This window comes from Styela clava, chromosome 5 (genome assembly GCF_964204865.1).
Source record: "Styela clava chromosome 5, kaStyClav1.hap1.2, whole genome shotgun sequence".
NCBI lineage: Eukaryota > Metazoa > Chordata > Ascidiacea > Stolidobranchia > Styelidae > Styela > Styela clava.
This window is the reverse complement of record NC_135254.1, coordinates 11,604,257-11,624,469: the sequence shown is the minus strand read 5'-3', so window position 1 is coordinate 11,624,469 and position 20,213 is coordinate 11,604,257. Positions and strand designations below refer to the sequence as shown.

At 35.6% G+C, this 20,213-nt stretch overlaps 3 protein-coding genes across 4 annotated transcripts; 1 reads left to right on the top strand and 2 right to left on the bottom strand.

Annotated features, from left to right (window-relative positions):
• Positions 1 to 849: 849 nt before the first annotated feature.
• On the top strand, positions 850 to 9,761 carry LOC120344128 (DBH-like monooxygenase protein 1 homolog). Its single transcript, XM_078112476.1, has 16 exons — positions 850 to 999; positions 1,254 to 1,432; positions 1,841 to 1,951; positions 2,114 to 2,266; positions 3,362 to 3,452; positions 3,711 to 3,889; positions 4,184 to 4,261; positions 4,558 to 4,659; positions 5,129 to 5,231; positions 5,479 to 5,648; positions 6,392 to 6,486; positions 6,599 to 6,755; positions 7,576 to 7,715; positions 8,102 to 8,195; positions 8,943 to 9,038; positions 9,540 to 9,761. Exons 1-16 carry the CDS (start codon positions 981 to 983, stop codon positions 9,714 to 9,716), a joined length of 1,944 nt encoding a protein of 647 aa, XP_077968602.1. The 5' UTR covers positions 850 to 980; the 3' UTR covers positions 9,717 to 9,761.
• A 324-nt stretch (positions 9,762 to 10,085) lies between these two features.
• On the bottom strand, positions 10,086 to 14,912 carry LOC120344127 (gamma-tubulin complex component 3 homolog). Its single transcript, XM_039413212.2, has 4 exons — positions 12,735 to 14,912; positions 12,273 to 12,464; positions 11,530 to 11,718; positions 10,086 to 11,303 (listed from the first exon to the last, which is right to left on the bottom strand). Exons 1-4 carry the CDS (start codon positions 14,892 to 14,894, stop codon positions 11,157 to 11,159), a joined length of 2,688 nt encoding a protein of 895 aa, XP_039269146.2. The 5' UTR covers positions 14,895 to 14,912; the 3' UTR covers positions 10,086 to 11,156.
• Positions 14,913 to 14,946: 34 nt separating this feature from the next.
• LOC120344130 (deoxyribonuclease TATDN1-like) lies at positions 14,947 to 17,966 on the bottom strand. 2 transcript variants are annotated; one of them, XM_039413214.2, is made up of 3 exons: positions 17,798 to 17,966; positions 17,270 to 17,699; positions 14,947 to 16,453 (listed from the first exon to the last, which is right to left on the bottom strand). In XM_039413214.2, exon 3 carries the CDS (start codon positions 16,388 to 16,390, stop codon positions 15,467 to 15,469), a length of 924 nt encoding a protein of 307 aa, XP_039269148.2. In that variant the 5' UTR covers positions 16,391 to 16,453; positions 17,270 to 17,699; positions 17,798 to 17,966; the 3' UTR covers positions 14,947 to 15,466. The 2 variants fall into 2 exon arrangements, with proteins under 2 accessions (XP_039269148.2, XP_077968604.1); XM_078112478.1 differs by lacking the exon at positions 17,270 to 17,699 and having other exon boundaries at positions 17,798 to 17,902.
• Between the last annotated feature and the right edge of the window lie 2,247 nt (positions 17,967 to 20,213).

The following is a 20,213-nucleotide window of genomic DNA, read 5'->3' as shown; positions in this document are numbered from 1 at the left end:
TGGAGAATAACATAAGACTAGAAGAATCAAACCAGTTCACAGCTGACAAATCCCTAATTTATTGCGATATCTCGCACCGTGCGATAGCTTACTCCATTCCGTTATCCTGAATAAAATAGAAAGAAGTGACACATTCAATGCGATATCTTGCACCATGAGTGCGATAATCCATTCCGTTATTTTGAAAACTGAGTAAAATTTCAAAATTGCTCCAATTTCTGATCTGCAAAAAAATTTACTAGTTTTTTTTGTATGTTTGACAAGAGCAGAAAAGACTAACCCAACTGTCTAATAAGTTCAAAAGAGTTCTGCAAAATACTCCAGGGTATCAAGTGAAGTTTTGAGTGTTATATATCGATACACCTTTCTATGACATTTCATCTCGAATTATATATAAGCTCAATCATGAATAATCTGAGCGAACGGAATACTCGAGGGATTCATATTGGTGGTTTGAATATGAGAGTTCGCTAACTTATATCAAGGTCATATCTTTGAAAAGTGACGGCGAATGTCAATCATGGATGTTAGGCTTTCAAGATTTCCATAAATATGCAAGCGATTGTTAAATTGGTAGCCCTGGACAAGTAACCGTAGAAATGTTTTGAAAGAGTATACAAAAGTAATTCTTGCACGGCACTTAACCTACAATCGAAACAAAATAGTTTCCGGAATCAAGTCATGCAAGTAGCCCACGATATGCGAATGCCGATTTGGTTTGTAGCAAATGGCAGAATTTGTATGTAGAATGTTGATGCCAGATTATATGATGTCGCTATAGAAATTTGTAAATTAAACGGTAAATAAGTAAATGTGTACCGACGATAAAATACTTCTATCGATTGAAGATATTCCTTTTTTAATTAGAAAATTTTCCTCGAGTTATTGGGGAGCATATCCACAATGGGTAACTTGTTAACTTCGATGAAGCAAGCAAAGAGTGTACATATTCGGACTTGAGAACTTGTGAGGAAGAGCCAATGCTTGAAAAAATCGAAGGTGAAGTAAATGTAAGCTGGAAAGTCAGTACGAAATACTATCCACGAGTATCCCAGAACCCACAAAAGCTGATCCGCGTTTATTCGTTATAATTGGGCTCACATAAAACGATCAAGTAACGACCCAGATTAGACAAATGATAATGGTGAAAAAAGTACTACCGGTAAACAAGTTATATATGTAAGTGCCCATTTATCAATGCATGTGTAATAAGAATTTTTATTAATGCAATACGGAAACCAATTTTTACGCAGATTCTGTTGTAATATTCAGCTGTATCATGCATTTCATATTGGTAATATGGATTGCCGTGTTTTCGCCGAGTGTGAAAAGTCAAATGACCCCGAGTGACAGTTACAGCCATTCTACAATGTTGCAATCTGGGAAAATTTTATTATATTGGAAATATACTGACAGCCATATTACTTTTGAAGTAAGTATTGGAGATAATCAAAACAGAAAAACGAATTCTAATTTTTATTGCTTTGTCAAAAGTAATGCATTTTCAACATGTAAATGATTTATAAACCCATCTATATCCAAACCGAAGTATAAATATTTATGTTTATATGATGATAAAAAAAAATTAAGAAATAAATGATATGTTGACACAGACGACATTGGAATTTTCGAGTTGCTGTAACTGTTACATCATGTAAATTGAAATATGCGTGTTATTATTGAGAATGCTCAGAAAGAAAATGTCGTCTTTACTGTATTTCTTTGACAATCTTAGAATGAAAATTGCTTTAAGGCAATATATGATTTGTAACACAAAGAATTTTATTTTATCGATTGCAAGAAGGATATAATAAATAATTTGCTGTCTATATATACACAGGTGATCGGTCAAACAACTGGATGGATTGGAATCGGGTTTTCTTCTAACGGTGCAATGACGGCATCGGATATTGTAGTAGGATGGGTGAAAAACGGTGCAGTAACAGTCACGGTATAATATAACATTTCAATATTTTTGCTATACTTCAAATAAACCGTCAAAAGTTCACCCAGAAGTAGTTATAAGCGAGAAACTAATTTGCGAAATTGAATATCCATTGACTTTCGTTTGGTATATTATGGAAATATTGACATAATATTCCCATGACAACAGGATAGACACGGAGGTTCATCCAATACATACCCACCTATTGATCCCCAACAAAATATCGAAGTTCTGGGAGGAAAAGAATTAGACGGATGGACAATGATTAAATTTTCACGTCAAATTGCTGCTTGTGAAGAAGAATACGATCGAGAAATTTCGGTACATGCATTTCTTTTTCAAATACTACATTATTTGCAATACTCCAATATTCATTTTTTATATACAGTTTTATTACAATGCCCAAATATTTTCTTGCTGAATTATGCTATTCAATCTGACGAAATGTCATGATTTTAAAGGAGTTTTATATACTCAATTTGGTGAGTCGCGAAGCATTTTCAAATGTAATATACAATTTTCAATTAGATCGGGAAATTGTGGCATTATCATTGCCATGCATTAAGTAACAATAACACTTAAGAAATAATTTAACAATTAGAATTATTCGTTGTGTCTCGTGAATAATAATTTTAGTACGCCCCTACATGTTGGAAAGTATAGGTAGGCTACTAGGCAGATTAGTAATTTGTTGAATTCGGGTAGACAGTAGCAAAGACACCACCTGTTCATGTAATTATAGTACTCTTCTATACAATCAGTTACATATTGAATACTGTGTAAATAAGGGTTATTATACTTTATTTGAAAACCCCAACTTTCTTTGATCCATGTCAGCCACAAAATAGATATTTTTTAAAATGAGAAGGTCACGAAGTAAAAGAATTAAGGGAACTGGACCCTTTAATTGGATAGAATAGTCATGTTTATTCCAGCTACATCATCCTTGCAGTATACGCATACGGATCCACTAGCATAAAGGCATAGAGGAATGATAGGGAGTTAGTATCGCGCAACCAAATTCAAAATTAAAGGAAAGCTCAAAAAGTTGCAATGAGAAAATATGACTCCGGTTACGTCAAATGTGGTTTTATTGAGTCGGGAAATGACTTAGGCACAATGTGTTTGAGTGTCGATGTTACATTGCGCATGAGCTTGTCTCCTATCTAGTCTCGATTTATCTGACAATATGCAATATATATCGTAAATTAATAGTAAATTGCATGTGGATACATAGGCCTAGTCTCTTTTCTTATACATTAACACCTTATTGTGAGTCACACAGAAAAAATGGCAAAAAGTCACTCGTGAACTTAAAAAAGTGCTCTATTTGACTCTATGTATGTCCTTGTTTATTGACTCACATGTCATGAATAAAATATTTTTCTGCAAATATTTTGTTTGTGTTAAATACAGACAAACACAGAACGACTTATATGGGCTTGTGGAAATACTGATCCAACCGGAGACGACCTTGTTTCTGGTGATTATCACAATACTGACAGAGGTTAGTGAACAAGTCGAAACTTTTTTCTCAAATTTAATAACTAGATATTATAAAAAAGGAACAATGATTAGCAACATTGTCATAATAGTTATTCAGCCATTATGATTTTTGTGATTTTCAAATTAAGGGTTGTATATCGGAAATAAGTTGTGTTTATTTATAACGCATAAAATTTATTAGATAATCACATATATTTACCTAAGAAGCTGAATATGAAGCTTAATTTTTCAATTTACTGAACTGCTCGTTATTTTGTAGGTGTGGAAAGTATTTACTTTTTCGAACCATCGACAAATTTTGCTGATCTTCCAACTGGACCTACCTACGATACTTTCGATGTGCTTGCATCAAATTTTCTTATTCCAGCAGAACGCACATACTACAATTGTATATTATACAAACTTCCTGATTTTGGTGGAAAACAACATATTGTAAAGGTTGAATACGTAGCTTTAATCTATTCAACTTGTACAAGCTGATAGATATTCTGGTTTTAGAAATTGGTCCTTGGTCAAATTATGGTCATTTGTATTTTGATATCAGAGAAAAGTATACCTAAACAAAGATTTAAGCTCCTATTTCATCACTATCGATGAGAATCGACGTTGCCAGTAAATTGAAAACGTTGAATATTTAAACTTGAAACAGAAAAGAGAACAAACAACAAATTTGAAACAAGCAACAATTTATTAGATTCATCATATATAATTAATGTTCATTCAACTTTCTAGTGGGAACCTGTGATTCAGCTTGGAAATGAACCTTACCTTCATCACATGCTCATTTATAGATGTGGCGATATCATGGAGGTAAGAATGTAACATTGTAACATCATGATCATCATTTCAATAAAATAGAATTCGTACAGCAGTCTTTAAATTTTAAATATTTTTAAGTAGAATTTTTGTTAACGGTTTCTATCCTATTTTACAAAAACAAAAATCATGTAGAAGACGTACATCATTTTAAGAACGGGAACTTCATCAGCATGACAAGTTCAAAATATTTGAAATGTAATAATCTTTTTAACTTTTAACTTTTAAAATAATCTATCGCTACAAGTTGACCTACTAATGACAATCATATTTTCCTTTCAATTCTACAGAACGAGTCTGAACTGGCAAAGGACGATCGGTGTTATTCCCCAAATATGGCTCATTTTGATACGTGTACGACCATTGTTTTTGAATGGCTATTAGGAGCTGGGGTAATGTGTTAAACCTAATGTAGTATATACTAACATATAGTGAACCCAAGAAGTCGTTTACTAGGTTTGTTAAATGACTCGCCCGAGTTCATAAGAGAAGAAATGCTATTGCGATATGAATGCGATATTATGTTTTAGTATTCAAAGTATTCGCCCCCACACATCCAAACACTGATTTATATTGACTACGCCTTTTTTGAACTTGTAAATTATCAAAATCATGCAACTGCTACAATTACAACTTCTGTCTCACGGCCACAACGATTGCGAACAGAAAATGTTCGTTTCTGTGAGTATGTTTTTTAGTATACAGCTGTCTGCGCCCTGGAATACTAGGCCTTGACACTCTCATTTGTTGATTTAAACACGAATTACCCTGTATTTTCACTAGTTACGTTGTCATCCATTCTAAGTAACTCTGAGAAATATATAAAAATGGTTTTCAACATATTTGCGTGTGAATTAACAGGCGATGACGTTTCCAGCAGAAGCGGGTTTTCCAGTCGGTGGACCAGGAGATCCGGTTTATGTACAATTGGAAATTCACTATAACAACCCTAACATGGTCGCAGGTAACAATCTTCAAAAATCAATTTTTTCCAGCGAAAACAATACACAGCATTTGTATTAAGAAGTCAAGATTCTGTTGGACTTAAGCTGAATTGTATAACATAAACTGTAACTGGCGTAATCTAAGCAAAAGTGTAAGTTTTCGTTTAATATTATTTTACTATCAAATATATATATTCATACTTATCGAAGCTTGTCATGACAGTCATAAAATAGTTTAACAGTGTTAATCTTTTTCTGGCATTCCAGGAGTTCGCGACAATTCAGGATATCGGTTTACATATACGCCTACTCTTCGAAAATATGATGTTGGCGTTCTTCAAATCGGGAATTATGTCAATCCAAAAGAACATTTCATACCCCCCGGAGCTGAGAGCTTCAAAAGTATAGCACACTGTACAAACGAATGTGTTAAATCTGTAAGTCAAGCTGATAATAATTAAAAAATATTTTGTTCGATTGTTTGTTAGCTGTAAACAAATAGTCGGTAATCGCAAGTTTATTCTTCAAAAAAGTTTGCAATGTGATCCCCGGAGCTGAGAGCTTCAAAAGTATAGCACACTGTACAAACGAATGTGTTAAATCTGTAAGTCAAGCTGATAATAATTAAAAAATATTTTGTTCGATTGTTTGTTAGCTGTAAACAAATAGTCGGTAATCGCAAGTTTATTCTTCAAAAAAGTTTGCAATGAAATGTAAAATCTCACTGCGATGTACTTTCTAGCACAAAACTTGGGTAAACAAATTATAAGCTCATATCAGTCATTTATTTTATATATTAATATCGGGTATATCCAAATCATAAATAGTGCAGATAATGTATTTAAATATGATCGAATTGACGGGGCCTCCATTCTGTTGCAGTATTCAAGTGATAATATACCACATGTGCTATGTATAGATGAAATTAGCCCCCAGGACGCCCATCAAGTGTCAAGAATTAGATAGGTCTATAAGCAGGTTGATTCAATTTATACTCAACCCAGATTCCTTTATGGATCATCCCATTGAAAATTTAGTACAAAACATTATGATTTGATATACAATTTGATAAATTACTTTTCAGTAATGAGTGATATATATATGAATAAAGAAAATCATTTTGTTCGCATTTCTAGAAATTGATGATAGATTCTAATTTTCACATATCTAATTTACCTAGAGAATGTCAGTATCCGAGACAGACCACGTTACAGCTTTCAGTGTTGTTCTTCACTCTCATGAAGCCGGGAGAAAAATGAGACTACGCCACCTCAGGTATTCCATTTACAACATTCGACAATTATTCTTAAAAATTGAGGACAAAAAATCAAATTTTGAAACGATAATTTTAATCACTGCATTTAATGATCACCTTCTCCAATATCAGAAATGGAACTGAACTTCCGTACCTCGCCAGTGATGAAAACTATGATTTCAATTACCAAGAAGCAAGATATCTAAATCCAAGTGTTAGTCTCCAAAGTACAGACAATTTCCAACTGGAATGCGATTACAATACGGAGGGACGAGTTGCAATCACAGAGGTGAGAATGAAGTTATTAGTAGCCTATTCTATTGACAGGAGTTTAGTTTTCTTGGACTTTTAGGGACAGTGATTCAAATAGTTTAATTCCAATTCCCGGTTTCGGAGGCTTCGAAAATCCAGCTGCGATGTCGGAGAAATCAGTTGTTGTAGAAATTCCGACATCTTTTATGAATTGAATGTCTGGAATTCTGACTCCGGGAAAATTCTGAATTTTAATTCGACTCCCGAATCCGGAAAGTTCAAGTATACGGAAAAGGCTCCAATCCGACTCCACTGAAAACATGTCAAACTCCTACCTCGCAGTTACGTGTTGATAAAAGTGACTAAATTTCGTTGATTAAACCATTAAAGTGTTGATACTTTTGCCCTATATAATTGGTTTATCTTCGACAACCAGACCAGTTTTTCGCATTTGAAGATGAAAATGTCGTCCAATAGTCAATTGCCTATATTTTTCCAAGTTACTCTTGGAATCCCTGGTGCCGGTTGTTATTGGAAATAGATATAGTGTGATAAAAATTGGTTTGATTGATTTCGATAAGGTGTTCTAAATAAATGGCTATTGTAAAATAACAATACTCCGTGGCCGTATTATTTATAAATATAAGTTTAATTCGACTCAATATTCAGCATAATCCGGCGATAAAATAGTTGATTAAAAAAATAAATCAAACTGATTAAAAATCAGGAGAGCAAACAAAACCTTAGGGTTTATAACGTATACAGAATATATGTGAGAAAGTTTTGCCTCAAAGAAGTGGCCCTTATTCAATCATCTAAAAGTATCCATTGCTCTACTTCTATTTTTTAATTTCAAGGCAGGACTAGGCGTACGAGAGGAGATGTGTCTTGCATTTATTTCGTATTATCCGAAGATAGATTTGAGCTTTTGTCAATCTTCAGTTACAATGTATGCTTCTTGGCAATACCTCGACATTGACATGACAAAAGTGAACAAGTAAGGGCAATGTATTATATATATCTCTCTTTTTCCCAATTTCTCCCCAAACAATAGTTTATATCTCGTTCGAAGAGCAATCGTACTATGTTCTTTTTCTAAAGTCATGCTATTTAACTTAGTAGGAGGCATCCTAACAAGACGCTTGCCACGATTGTATGAGTTTGCCAGTTAGAATCCCGTGAGGGTTGATTATGTGCGGGAAGATTGGTGAACCTCTCGGCATCGCAATTTCGATTACAAATTCTTCGAAAATTAGGTTAATTCTTTCCACGCCCGAACTGTATTGGTTATCGGACTGGAGACAGTGGATCGTCAAATAATTAAATCAACTCTTCTCTCCAACGGAGAAATATGAAAAAATCTTATCTATATATATTCAACAGAGTTGAAAACACTCCCGGCGCCATCCTTTCGCATTTTCAACTTACAGGACCAAGCAACGTGGCTGGAAAAACCGTATTTGAATATATGAATGAAGTAAGTTCACATCGTTTTATATCCAATTAATTATCCCTTTGAAGAAAAATAAACCTTTAATGACTAATTCAACGCAATATCTAATACATACATTGAATTCAAGTGTCATAGCCTACAACGAAATAAAATAAAAAACAGTTCAAACAAGGTCGCAGTGGCAGATAGCTGTTGGTATTCATAATGACACCGTATTTATTACAAAATTTGTACGCCCGCATTATATGTACCAGGTTAGACCATGATTTTATTCCAATTTTTCTTATTTTAGTTTTATTACGAGTTCGGGACTCTCTTAGCTAGCCAAATGAATATACCCCTTGTCCATAGGTTTTAATCCCTTTACACAACTTGATGAAAATAGGCGAACAATATTAGTTACCTCCATATTGGTACACACACTTCTGGAGTGCCCAAAAATTGAATATATATATTCGGTTCCATTACATTTAAACCCACGACAATTGCACCTGCATACCTATGGAACTATTTTTGTTTTACGGATATTTGAACCCATACTAACCCTAACCAATGGGTTTTAGCCCCCGCATATAGATTGAACCCGCTGATATACACATGGGTTCAAATATACGATCACCATATATTCATTTAAAGATTGATTTTCAGAGCTTTCAAATATTTATAAATGAGTATGTATACCACCCTAGCATACTCTTTAGTTTTATTTATTAATAGCACATTATAGTATGAACTGATATTAAATTGTATTGATTTTCATTGTCAACATAGCTAAACTGGACGCAGCAAAAGATTGAAGATTTTGAAAGTTTTTACAATGCCGCTCAACATCACGGATTTTGCATTCCCAGTAATGTCAGCGAGACGGTGAATTTTATTATATTTTCAACGGAATTCCGTATTTTCATTCGCGTTGTCTATAAAAATCACTGCTAAAAGGCGTATCCATTATTCGTTAAACCTACGCTGGGTGCATAAGCCTAACCGTTTTTTTTTTGCGGACATGATTACACGAGTTTGAATATTCGGGGATTCTAACATTCACTGCTCATACGACAATAAAGCTCATTGTATATATACTATTGTACCGTTAAATCGACATACACAGACGGCTCAACAGTTATACAAAAATTGTCCAATACAAGATGCAAACGTGGTGTTCAAATTGTCGACTAACATCAGCTAAGTGGAAGAGATCAATATGTTTCCGAGCCATCATTTGAGCTTGCGATTGCAAGAAAGTGGCCAATTCCCAGACGTAGCTACTACACGCAACTGCTTATCAATTACAGTAGCGTCGGTTTCCTGCACCAACCATTTAAACGAAAAATATTACATTATATTAAATCATATTTTCAAAAATTTCAGACAGTTACGCCCTTCGAACCTATCAGTATCGAAACTCCATACGTCTCACCACGAAAGGAATGCCTGGTTGGGTTACCAACGCCTTCATCTCAGACCACGAGTCACGGACATAAGACGACATCTTCTGCAATTATTCTTTTGGGGATTCTATCTCTTATATTTATGCTTATCGTCTAAGTTTTTTTTTTCAAATGTGTCGAGCATTAAAATACACCTATAACATTCGGGGGAAGAGTGACTAAAACATTAAATTCTGGGTGGCGCTGAGAATGCCAATTGAAAGTTTCTCACACATAACAAAATTTCCAGCACAAACTTGGGGATGGGAGCTGGCTGCCATCATTTGACTAAAACGAAATGTAGTAGCCTAGCCAAAGATATAATTAAATGTCAGGTCCTCAGCTGTTGCTCGGTTGCTCATTCTCTTTCTCCAACTTATGCCCGATTGCTTCTACTGGCTGGACAAGATGACATACGTCGCCAAATTAGATGACATAAGGTATTTTCTACCGAATTCCTTGAGTGTAAAGTTGTATAAGCAGAATGTCAAAGCTTTCAAAAATTTATGTAAATAAACAAGAATGAAAAATGTAGTCATGCAAAAATAGATCGGTTTGGAGAAATACGAGTAAGTCCCAAACTTGGCAAATGTGAACACTTCTGCATTTCGGAAAACTAAATCTAATGAAGTCTGCAAACTTTTCTGTCCGAGTGTTAGCTGAACTCCAGCCAAAACCGGTAGATACAATGAATGAATATCCCATTCACCTAAGAAACAAACGGTTTCTCGGTCAACAAATGTGCCAGGACTAAATTGTTCATTGGCAACATCAACTAATTATGATAAAATCGAGAACATAATCTAAAGTGAGATGTTGCAAACCAGGTTGCAAAATGCAGTTTGATGAGATTTTAGAAAAATTGGAAACTGAGCTGCAGTCATATTTCCGACCTCCATTATCAAAAAAATCAAATACTTCTAATGACATTATCGAAGTCAGATGCATCAAGTTGAGTAGGCATTGTGCACAATGCACAACCAATTGAAAAAAATGTCTTGAATTCGCAAAGTCTTTATGATCAAAAATAGTTCTCTGTGAGCTGGAGTTGGGATTTACACTTTTGGAGTTTTTTTTTGATTTGGAGTCGTGATTCAGAGTAAGAAGTTTCATCAACTTGGAGTCATCTTTAAATGAACTTCAAAGACAATGTCAGGAGTATATTTACAGCAATTGAAAGACATGGTTGCAAATTCTACTACGTCGGAGAAGAATTTTCCAATACTAGCCGAAGTAGCATTGACCACATAAAGTGTTTATTCCCAGGATATATACTTTTGTTAATGTTTGTTATGGATCGATAAAATAATAATGTACAGTGGATGAATATAACAGATCAGAAGTACGATCTGAATACTTTATAGTGTTCTACAGGTGCTACTAAATTAAATGTGTCTCTCAAAAAAGAACAGTTTCAATTCATGAATGTATTCCCATTACCTGAAAAAATCTGACAAATGGCACCCTCAACAATATTAAAAATTTGATGCGAAAAGTTTTCCAGAATTGAATAAGTGAAATCCTAGCCTGTTACAGACAAAGGTAAAGTGGACGACAATCATTTTTTAACTTTGGTAATTCCTCTGAGTTTCCAGGTAGGGTCTTTGAGTTTATAATGGTCATTGAAATCTAGTCTTTGACTCAAATAACGTAGATTTGGATCAGCATGTGAAGTGAGTTGTCCAAGAAACTTGATTACCATATCCTAAGGGATAAAAACTTGTGTTAAGATACAATGGTTATATACTTCGTTTGATTTTTTTCTACTGCTAAAAATATTCATTTCAGTTCTCAAAAAAGATTCCTGAAATGCTTAAGTTTTTAGAGTGCCACAGTGGTATATTTCAACTTTAATATTTCAATAAAAGTCAATGTCAAGAGAAAACGTCATCAGTTATGAATCAAAATTTAAAAAATGACCAAACAAGTACCTGAAATGTTTGAGCCCGTATACTCAATTGCGCTCTCATTTTTGGAACATTTTCTTTCTTGAAAACTCTTCTTTTTTCAATTTCCTCTGCCTCTTCTACGCTATCCTCACTCCAAATTCCCTTTTTGTCGAAATTCTCATAACGATTTCGTCTCGTCATTTCATCCATAGCTTTCTCATAGATTTTACCCTGGAACACATTTTATATAATTGACAAATAACAGGGGAACAGAACAAGTTTTTCAACAAACTCAACAATTCATGGTTGAGCAATGGATGTGAAAACTTATTATAGATTCCTTTTATCTTCCGTGTTCCTTTTTTTCAATTTAGTTCAATGTGTTGTTTGCTGTTTGGCGTAAGTGGGCACGTGCACCAGCACGTCTTAAATCTTTTTTAGATTTTGCCCCCTTTCCTGATTTTCCGTACAATTGTTTGTTTTGCCATGTATTGTTTTGTTGTATTGGAAAATCGAAATAAACACTTACTTACTTAGATATATATAAGGGCTGAAACAAAACTGGGTACTCCTGTAGTGTGAGTACTAGGCTAGGCCATAATTTGATTCCGATTTTCCTTATTTTAGTTCTATTACGAATTCAGGGACTTATTTGTGTTAGCCAAGTGAGTATATCTCACACCCAAAGATTTCAGTCTCTTTCCACAACTTGATGTAAAGTAGTGCATAATTAATTTTCCAAATGAAAAAACCAACCAATAAAAACCAATATAAAAGGATTCTACCTTTAAAGTCTCGAATAAGACAATCTGATCGAAAATTGAACGTAATTGCGTCAATAAATTCTGCGATCCTTGATCAAGTAAGCATCTCTTCATGATTGCTTCAAGAAACTGTCTGTGTGCAACAATTACTTCATCTAAGTCTTTAGCAGATTCAACCCTCTTCAGCAAGTCTGCCCATGAACACTCCAAAACCTAGATGACAAAAGAAAGTTAAAGTTGAACCAAATTAGGAATAAGGCACCTTTAAAAAAGAAACAGTTTGTCATAAAAACATCAGTATAACAATTTCGAACACTGTAAAAAATTTGTTGAGTGCAGTGGCCAAGTGGTTAAAACATTGAGCCTATGTCGACAATTGACATTACAGGTTATAGATCTTGATTGATGATTCCAATCCCAAATTCAAATGATGTGATAGAAACACATACACATAGCGCATGAAACGCAAAATAATTCCCATACCTCGAATGCAATATAGTACTGAATTTGGTGAACCAAATGAACCATCTGAGCAGCAAGAGTGTGGCACATGTGAAGTATTCCTCTAAGTTCAGGCAAGTGAGGAGAAAGTCTCATGGATTGTTCCATTGTATCTGTCCATATAGTAGCAAGATTGTGTTCCATGCGTTTTGCTCTCCAAAGAAAATTGAAGCATCTGAGATAAAGTAGCATAATATCAGGAGTGATAATTGTACTCAGTGGTTGATTGATGTGATAATCAAGACTGAAAACATCCCATCCAGTATCGCCTGGATTTATTTCCAGAAGACGTATGTTCAAACGAGACTGAACATCTTGATCTTCGAATTGTGCATTTGTGGCTCGGACAGCAGCTTCAACGAGGCCGTTCAGGTTATGTCTGTACAATTGACCAGCAGGTCTCGCTAAATCGTCATGCAACAAGTCTAGTAAATGTCGAACAAAATCACCCTGACCAAGTAAGAGGAATTTTCTCATTGCTCGAAGGTGGGTCAGAAGTTTGTATCTGTCGCTCAGGACATTCAAAAGGCAACGACTAGTGGCCTCATAAGCTTCGTCCACTCTCTCTTGCAACTCTGTGCCAAAATCTAACGTACTGTCCAAATGTGCATCTTCAGGTAACTGAAATTCTTGCTTGTTTCTGATATCAACTTCTGTACGATCACGACAAACCAGCCTAAGAAAATTCAAAGACTTTCCAACAAGTAAAATTTTTCTTGCTTGGCTGTCTGTCATAAATGATGGAACCATAGATTGTCTCAAGTGATACTTGTCATACCACAACCGATCGTTGTTGACGGTAGGATCCATTGCAACAAAAAATTCATGAAATGTGTCCTGTAGTTCACCATCATAAATCCATCGACTCAAAATGTAAAAAATTGGTTGCGTCGATATGACCAAAAGACGTTTTGTCAACAACCGCATGCTAACATCACCAGTTTGCATAAAAGCATGAATAGTGGATGCCAAGGCACCACCTTTCCTGTCCTTACAATTATCTACGAGCATAGCGACCCATTGCAGTCTCTCTTTAGGTTCAGATGTCCAATCCAAGAGTTTGTAAAAAGTTAGACGACTCCCAGCATCACCTGCAAAACCCTGATCTTCTTTGTATGATTGGGACTGTAATACAGATAAGAATCTGTAATACTCTTGCAACTCTTGAACCAATGCTGCACAAAAAGCCTGACCGACTAAGCCGAAAGCTAAATCCTTACTATGTTTATCAATATACTTTCTTATTCTGTTATGCAACCAGCCTAGTTCTGCAAGTTTATGAACCATTTGAGCAGTACGCTTATCGACAGTTGCTTTCGGAGTGATTCGAAATGCATCTTCTCTTGAACTCATTTTAATATTTTCACTTTCAGTGCCACGAAAAACATGCAAAAGTTCGCGAAGTAGAGTGCTGTCTGCAATTCTATTCACAGGAACTTTTGTCTTGTTGCTATGAGAAGATGATGATGAAACCCTTGACTTGTCCTGAACACTGGATTTATATTTTCCATCATTGCTTTGTACAGTTGTACTTGGATCCGTTTTCAATGTCAAATTGTATCCTGTAGAAGGTGTTATTCCCCATGCAAGACGTGAACCAAGAGACATACTTTGAAAATCGTTTGCAGGGGTATCAATGCTACTTGGCAAACCACTATTTGATGATCTTATAGTACCTTGACTATTAACAGTTCCAAATCCACTACTGGCATTCCCAGAGGAATGCAGACGGCTTGCTGGTGGAGTCAAATCCATAAGTGGTGTTGACGATATAGCAAGGCCCTGTCGAAAAAGCAACGTATTTTTTGTGTAATTTTTAGATTTATCTTTTGACAAACTCCTCAGAAGGTATAAGACAGACCAAAGGTTTTGTATTCGACCTGAAGCAGCAAGTCTTCTATAAAGATCACTTATTTTGGCAGCTTTTTCTTGCATTCCTCTTGTGGCCAAATCTCGTTTAATGCGATCAATAACAGTGTTTTCATTGCAGTTCGGTATCGGTTGGTCTCCAAGGTCCGATAGCATTCTTAATGCATATGCAGTCAACTTCTGGGAATGCCTTGGATTATCATCACTCAATAATACACACAATTCGTTAATTAGAACTTCAGGAGTTGGCTGATTTCGATTTTTCGTTGCCATTATTATTTAAAGATGATACTATATTAGAAAGTCATGTAACAAATTTAGGAAGCTGAAAATTGAGTTTTTGAATAAATTGATAAATGTAACCCAAACTATCCCCATTCGAACTACATTTTCATCTATATTTGTTTTGAAAATGGTTTCAAATACGATACTCAAAAAGAGTCTCAGTAACTAAGTATAATCGTCTAATTAGCCATGATCAGTGGCCAAATGAAAAGGATTGATAAATGTATCTAACTAAAATCAAAAAGCATCTGAGCAGAATTGCTGAAATAAACAATATATCACAAAATAGGCAAATATTATCATTTTAAAGATCACCTTCATATTGATAGAACTTTTAAAACAAGCGATACAAAAATCAGCTTCAAAAACATCAGGAAGTCTAATTGTTGTTGTCGAAGTAAATTCTAGTTTTTGCACACAAAAAATGTTTCTAGAATGTCAATTGTCAATATGAACTCTTGATTCTTTTTTGGTGCAATAATGAAACTTAAAAATAGAACTGTATGTGTCAAAATGCAAGATGATTTTTTCAGTGATAAATCTAGCTTTATATCCTAAAATCAGACATCGTTTTTCCTGTCAAAAAATAACTTTTTTGTATTTTCAAACATTGTGGTCGCCAGTTCCGTCAAATCCTCTTTTCTAGCTTCAGCCATTACTTCTAATACTTGAACAATATTGCACGGTTCATTGCGACCTTTTATACAATGGTCTTTTTCCCATTTCTTTTTCGTTGGAAACTTTGTTTTAATAAAAGAATGCCCAGCATGCGTTGGTTTTATTTCACACCACGGTGCATCAGTTTCAATCATAAGTTTGTCTGATGGGATAGAACAAATGGACATTAAATTTTCTTTTTGCTTTAAAGAGCATCCATTTATTCCTATAAACAAATTTAAGTCTATTATTGCTTTCGCTTCTTCAGGTGTGCCATCAAATGAATGAACAACACCTCCAGATATTCTATTACGATTCTGTCGCATTATATCCAAAAAATCATCATGTGCATTTCTGCAATGTAAAAACATTGGAAGGCCTGTATGTTCCGCCAAATCAAATTGTTTAACAAAATACTTCAACTGAGTTTCCTTAGGACAAAAATGCAAGCGATCATAATCTAACCCACACTCACCAATGGCTACTACTTCATCACCATTGCTAGAGGCAATATCAAATAATGATTTATAATATACTTCAGGACCATGTTCATCAAATTCTTGGCATCTGGTAGGATGGCATCCCACTGTTGTAAACAAAAATTGACTGGCTTTACATATTTCCAAGCTATCCGCGCAATCCTGAAGGCATCCACTAGTTACAATGATTTTATCCAATCCAACTTTTTTCGCTCGATCAATGACATCCTTAAAATCATCTTCATGCTTCTCTTTACCTCTATAAACTCCTCTAAACACAGGATCAGTCAAATTTGCTCCAATATCAATAAATTTGGCCATTCTATAAAGTCGTGTTAAGTTTTTCATTTACCGTTGTCCCGACATCCACAGATAAACATATCCGTCTCTATGAACGGTAATATCAGAATACTGTAATAGAGAGAGAGAATTTATTTTTTCGTCAAACCAGAAAACATATAATAGGTAAATATAAATGATAAGAAAAGTTTTCGGTAGATGACTGGGTGGTAACGATACAACCATTTAGTATCTGAGTCAGATACCACCCAATACACCCACTTACAATAGATAAATAGACACAGGTTCTGGTTTGTTCCACTCTTAGTTTATAAAAATCTCTATACACCGTGTACAAAAAACGTGATCTGATTAGAAAGAAGACGAATTTCGGAGTAATCTCAGAATCTAATCAGGACCGGGGTATATTTTTTTTAAATGAGTTTCCAATTCCTAAAGCAAATATTCCAAAAATTAAGAATTCATTACCAAATATATTAAGTTACAAGTATATAAATCCAAATATTCTATCTGTTATTGAAACCTGTTATTTAATCTAATATTCAATAATTTTAGCAGGGAGGCTGGAACAAACTAAATTACGATAATCCAAAATATATTTTTTGCCATGTCATTCTCCAATTTGTCAATCTATTAGACATTGGAAAGTGTATTAATCACAGTGAAATAGTTGATTCATTAGAGAGCTACTACATGAAAATAATAGGCTTATGATCCCCGATCATATGTATCTGAATTGCAATTCAGGGATAGCAGGGAAGGCAGATTGGTCATATCACGCCATGCTTGTCTCGATAATAATCTAAAGGAATCATGGCCGTTATGTAACCAGTTTTTTTGCTAAAAACTCTCTAATTCTATGGAAAAACTTTTTTTTCAGGAAATCTGATTATTAAAAAGCAATATCGAAAACAAAAAGTTACTTACCCTTCGACACAGTACGGTATATATATCAATTTCAATAGGAAACAACTCAAGGATATATCAGTATATAAAGGAAACATATCTGAAATGGCCATGTTAATATTATACTCAAATAGTATGATTCAACTAATGAAAATAGGATATAATCTGAATAATCGCATGCATGAATTTAGTGTGATCAGTTATTTCTGTATTTGGTGAAGGATTTCTAATAGTATTGGCTGAATGTGCAAAAATATGAATTTGGATTTTATTATCTGATGCAATAATACGATTTGGCTTCAACACCCCAGACATCCAGTCATACATCAAGTACACGTTTTTAATTCAAGTAGTATTTTAAAAAAATGTGATGCCACATGAGATTCCTGTCAGATTTAGCTTTAGGCACACAGATGTTCCATGTCATACGCGTTTATTGTAAAACGGTTGACTGTAAATAAAATGAAATAATCATTAATCAATAAACAATCACAAGATGAGGGCGGAAAGAAAATGCATAACCAGATAGTTAATAGAAGATAAACTTACATATTGTAACGCTCCAAAGGCCTAAATCGACAAGAAACTCACAGGTAACGTGAACGATAATGTTATTAGAATAAAAATAGCAACTAAATTTAGAAAGCAGTTAATAGGAATGCAATATAAAAATACATGAACAATTAAAGCAATAAATGATGACGATGGTCATATGGGGCCCCGGTTACGATACCCTCAACACAGCTCTACCTAACGAGACCAAATGCCACCCACACGCTAAGTCAGTAAAGCGGATAATGCGAAACCACTAACATCATAATAAGATTAAACAAGGACGTCCTTCGGCGCGTAAAGTCGGTATGCAAGAGCCACGCGTGACACGTCAGATGCAGTGAAGCCCGCGAAACTCGCGTCAAAACAGAAAAGCAATTATCGATAAAAATTAGCCAGTCGGAACACAAGGAAAAACAGCGTTCAAAATATAATCAACTGAAAAGAAACCTCGGGTCTAGTATAGTTTAGTACCACAAGTACTTCCAGTGGGCCTAGCATAACAAACTTTGCATATGTTATTGCTAACCCCCACCTAACTATGCCATCCAGAATTACGTCACTACGACGTCACCATCACGTCATAGGGCTTGCCGAAGTATAATTACGATCGCCCGAAATGGGATCTGCGCCGATCTCGGGTCTCGTGTAGTTTCGTACCTAACGTACATCTAGTGGGCGTAGCATAACAATTTTTTGATATGTCAATCCTAACCCCTATCTGATTACGCCAACCAAAAATTAAATCACTACGACATCACAATCACGTCATAGAGCTTGCCAAATATACGCCCGATCGACCGAAATGGCATTGGCGCCGACGATAAAGAACTGACTGACGTTATCGGTCTCTCTCCTATTGGAATTGTTTCGACGAGAAAACGTGAGAAATAACTGTTCGATTTCGGGTGCTCGGTTGCGCGTCTTGGATGGCAGTTCGTATAGTTTGAAGGGCTCTATTACGTCACTGTGACGTCGTAATGACGTAATTTTTGGATGGTGTAGTCAGGTGGGGGTTAGGATTGATACGTGAAAAAATTGTCATGCTACGCCCACTAGAAGTATGTTAGGTAAGAAACTACATGAGACCCGGCGATCTCTCTCCTATCGTGATCGTTGTGGCGAGAGAACGAAAGAAATAGCTTGCTCAATTTTGGGGGATACCGGTACGGTAGTCTGCGCGTTTTGGACGACCATCCGCATACTTTGGTGGGCCCTATTACGCCACTGTGACATCGAAATGACGTAATTTTTCGGTGATGTAGTCAGGTGGGGGTTAGGATTGACATATGCAAAAATTGTTGAGCCAGGCCAACTAGAAGTGCATGTGGCACTAAACTATACCGGTACCGGTACCTACCAGACCCGCCTACTGCTACGGTATACATCAGAATACCGGTAAGCGATATAACTTCAACGTTCGTAAATACCCATATACGCTGATACGGTAACTCATACCCAACGACTATCATACCCTCATACCACACCGCCATTTACAGATACCGGTACTGTTTGTAAATACCGCCGTTTCGCATTTACAGATATGGCAGGTAGGTACTGTTTGTAAATACCGCCATACACCAACGTGCCGTAACTTCTACATTCCCAACAACCGCTATGCACCACCATTTGTAAATATGATATTTGTGAATGTAAAAATTAGTGCGGAATTTACCAATATTCGTATATAGCGCTTATAGCTTATAATGTAGTCTATAACTTACATTGCAATTTTATTTCGATTTTAGAGATAGAATTACCGAAATAAACTTATCCTTTTTATACCGGTATTTACGAATGTAAAACTTGTAGGGGTTACAGCGCCAACCATTACCAAATGGTGGCGTACCGGTATAGCATCTTTGCGGTCTTACTACTTACCGAATACAACGCGAAACACCGCAAAACAGTGGGGAAACAGCGCGGAAGAGCGCAAAACAGAGGGAAACAGTGTGAAGCAGAAAAAAATTTTGCAATGAGTTCGGGCACCTTGTTTTAAGTTGGAGTACCACGGCAGCAAATTAAAAACACAAACCAACGTATGTAGCCAGTAATGCTGTAATGGCACCCTGCTGGTGACACATTTTGGGTACCATAATTTAAAACATTTTCCATATGGATATGGTTGGCTTTAGGGTTAGGGTTAGGTAAAAAGGGACCTCCAGAAGTATGTGCACCAAGATGGCGCACAACCTGAAAATAGTATGTGTGTGTAGCGGATTCAGGTTGTGCGACATATTGCTGCACATACTTCTGGAGCACCAAAAAGGTCAACAGGGGTGATAACTTTTTTGTGGCTTTGGAGCCAGGCCACACAAAAGGGGCCAGGCCACGGAGAAAATGGGGCCAGGCCACAGAGAAAATGGGGCCAGGCCACGGACAAATTGGGGCCAGGCCACGGAGAAAATGGGGC

What these genes read in the sequence shown, in the direction of transcription:
- LOC120344128 (XM_078112476.1), top strand. An exon ending in CAAACGAATGTGTTAAATCT is followed by an intron (nt 5,649 to 6,391) that starts GTAAGTCAAGCT and finishes TAATTTACCTAG; the next exon opens with AGAATGTCAGTATCCGAGAC. An exon ending in ATGAGACTACGCCACCTCAG is followed by an intron (nt 6,487 to 6,598) that starts GTATTCCATTTA and finishes CTCCAATATCAG; the next exon opens with AAATGGAACTGAACTTCCGT.
- LOC120344127 (XM_039413212.2), bottom strand. Translation starts at nt 14,894, where the DNA reads ATGGCAACGAAAAATCGAAATCAGCCAACTCCTGAAGTTCTAATTAAC. An exon ending in TCTTATTCGAGACTTTAAAG is followed by an intron (nt 11,719 to 12,272) that starts GTAGAATCCTTT and finishes AATGTGTTCCAG; the next exon opens with GGTAAAATCTATGAGAAAGC. An exon ending in TACGGGCTCAAACATTTCAG is followed by an intron (nt 11,304 to 11,529) that starts GTACTTGTTTGG and finishes TTTATCCCTTAG; the next exon opens with GATATGGTAATCAAGTTTCT.
- LOC120344130 (XM_039413214.2), bottom strand. Translation starts at nt 16,390, where the DNA reads ATGAAAAACTTAACACGACTTTATAGAATGGCCAAATTTATTGATATT.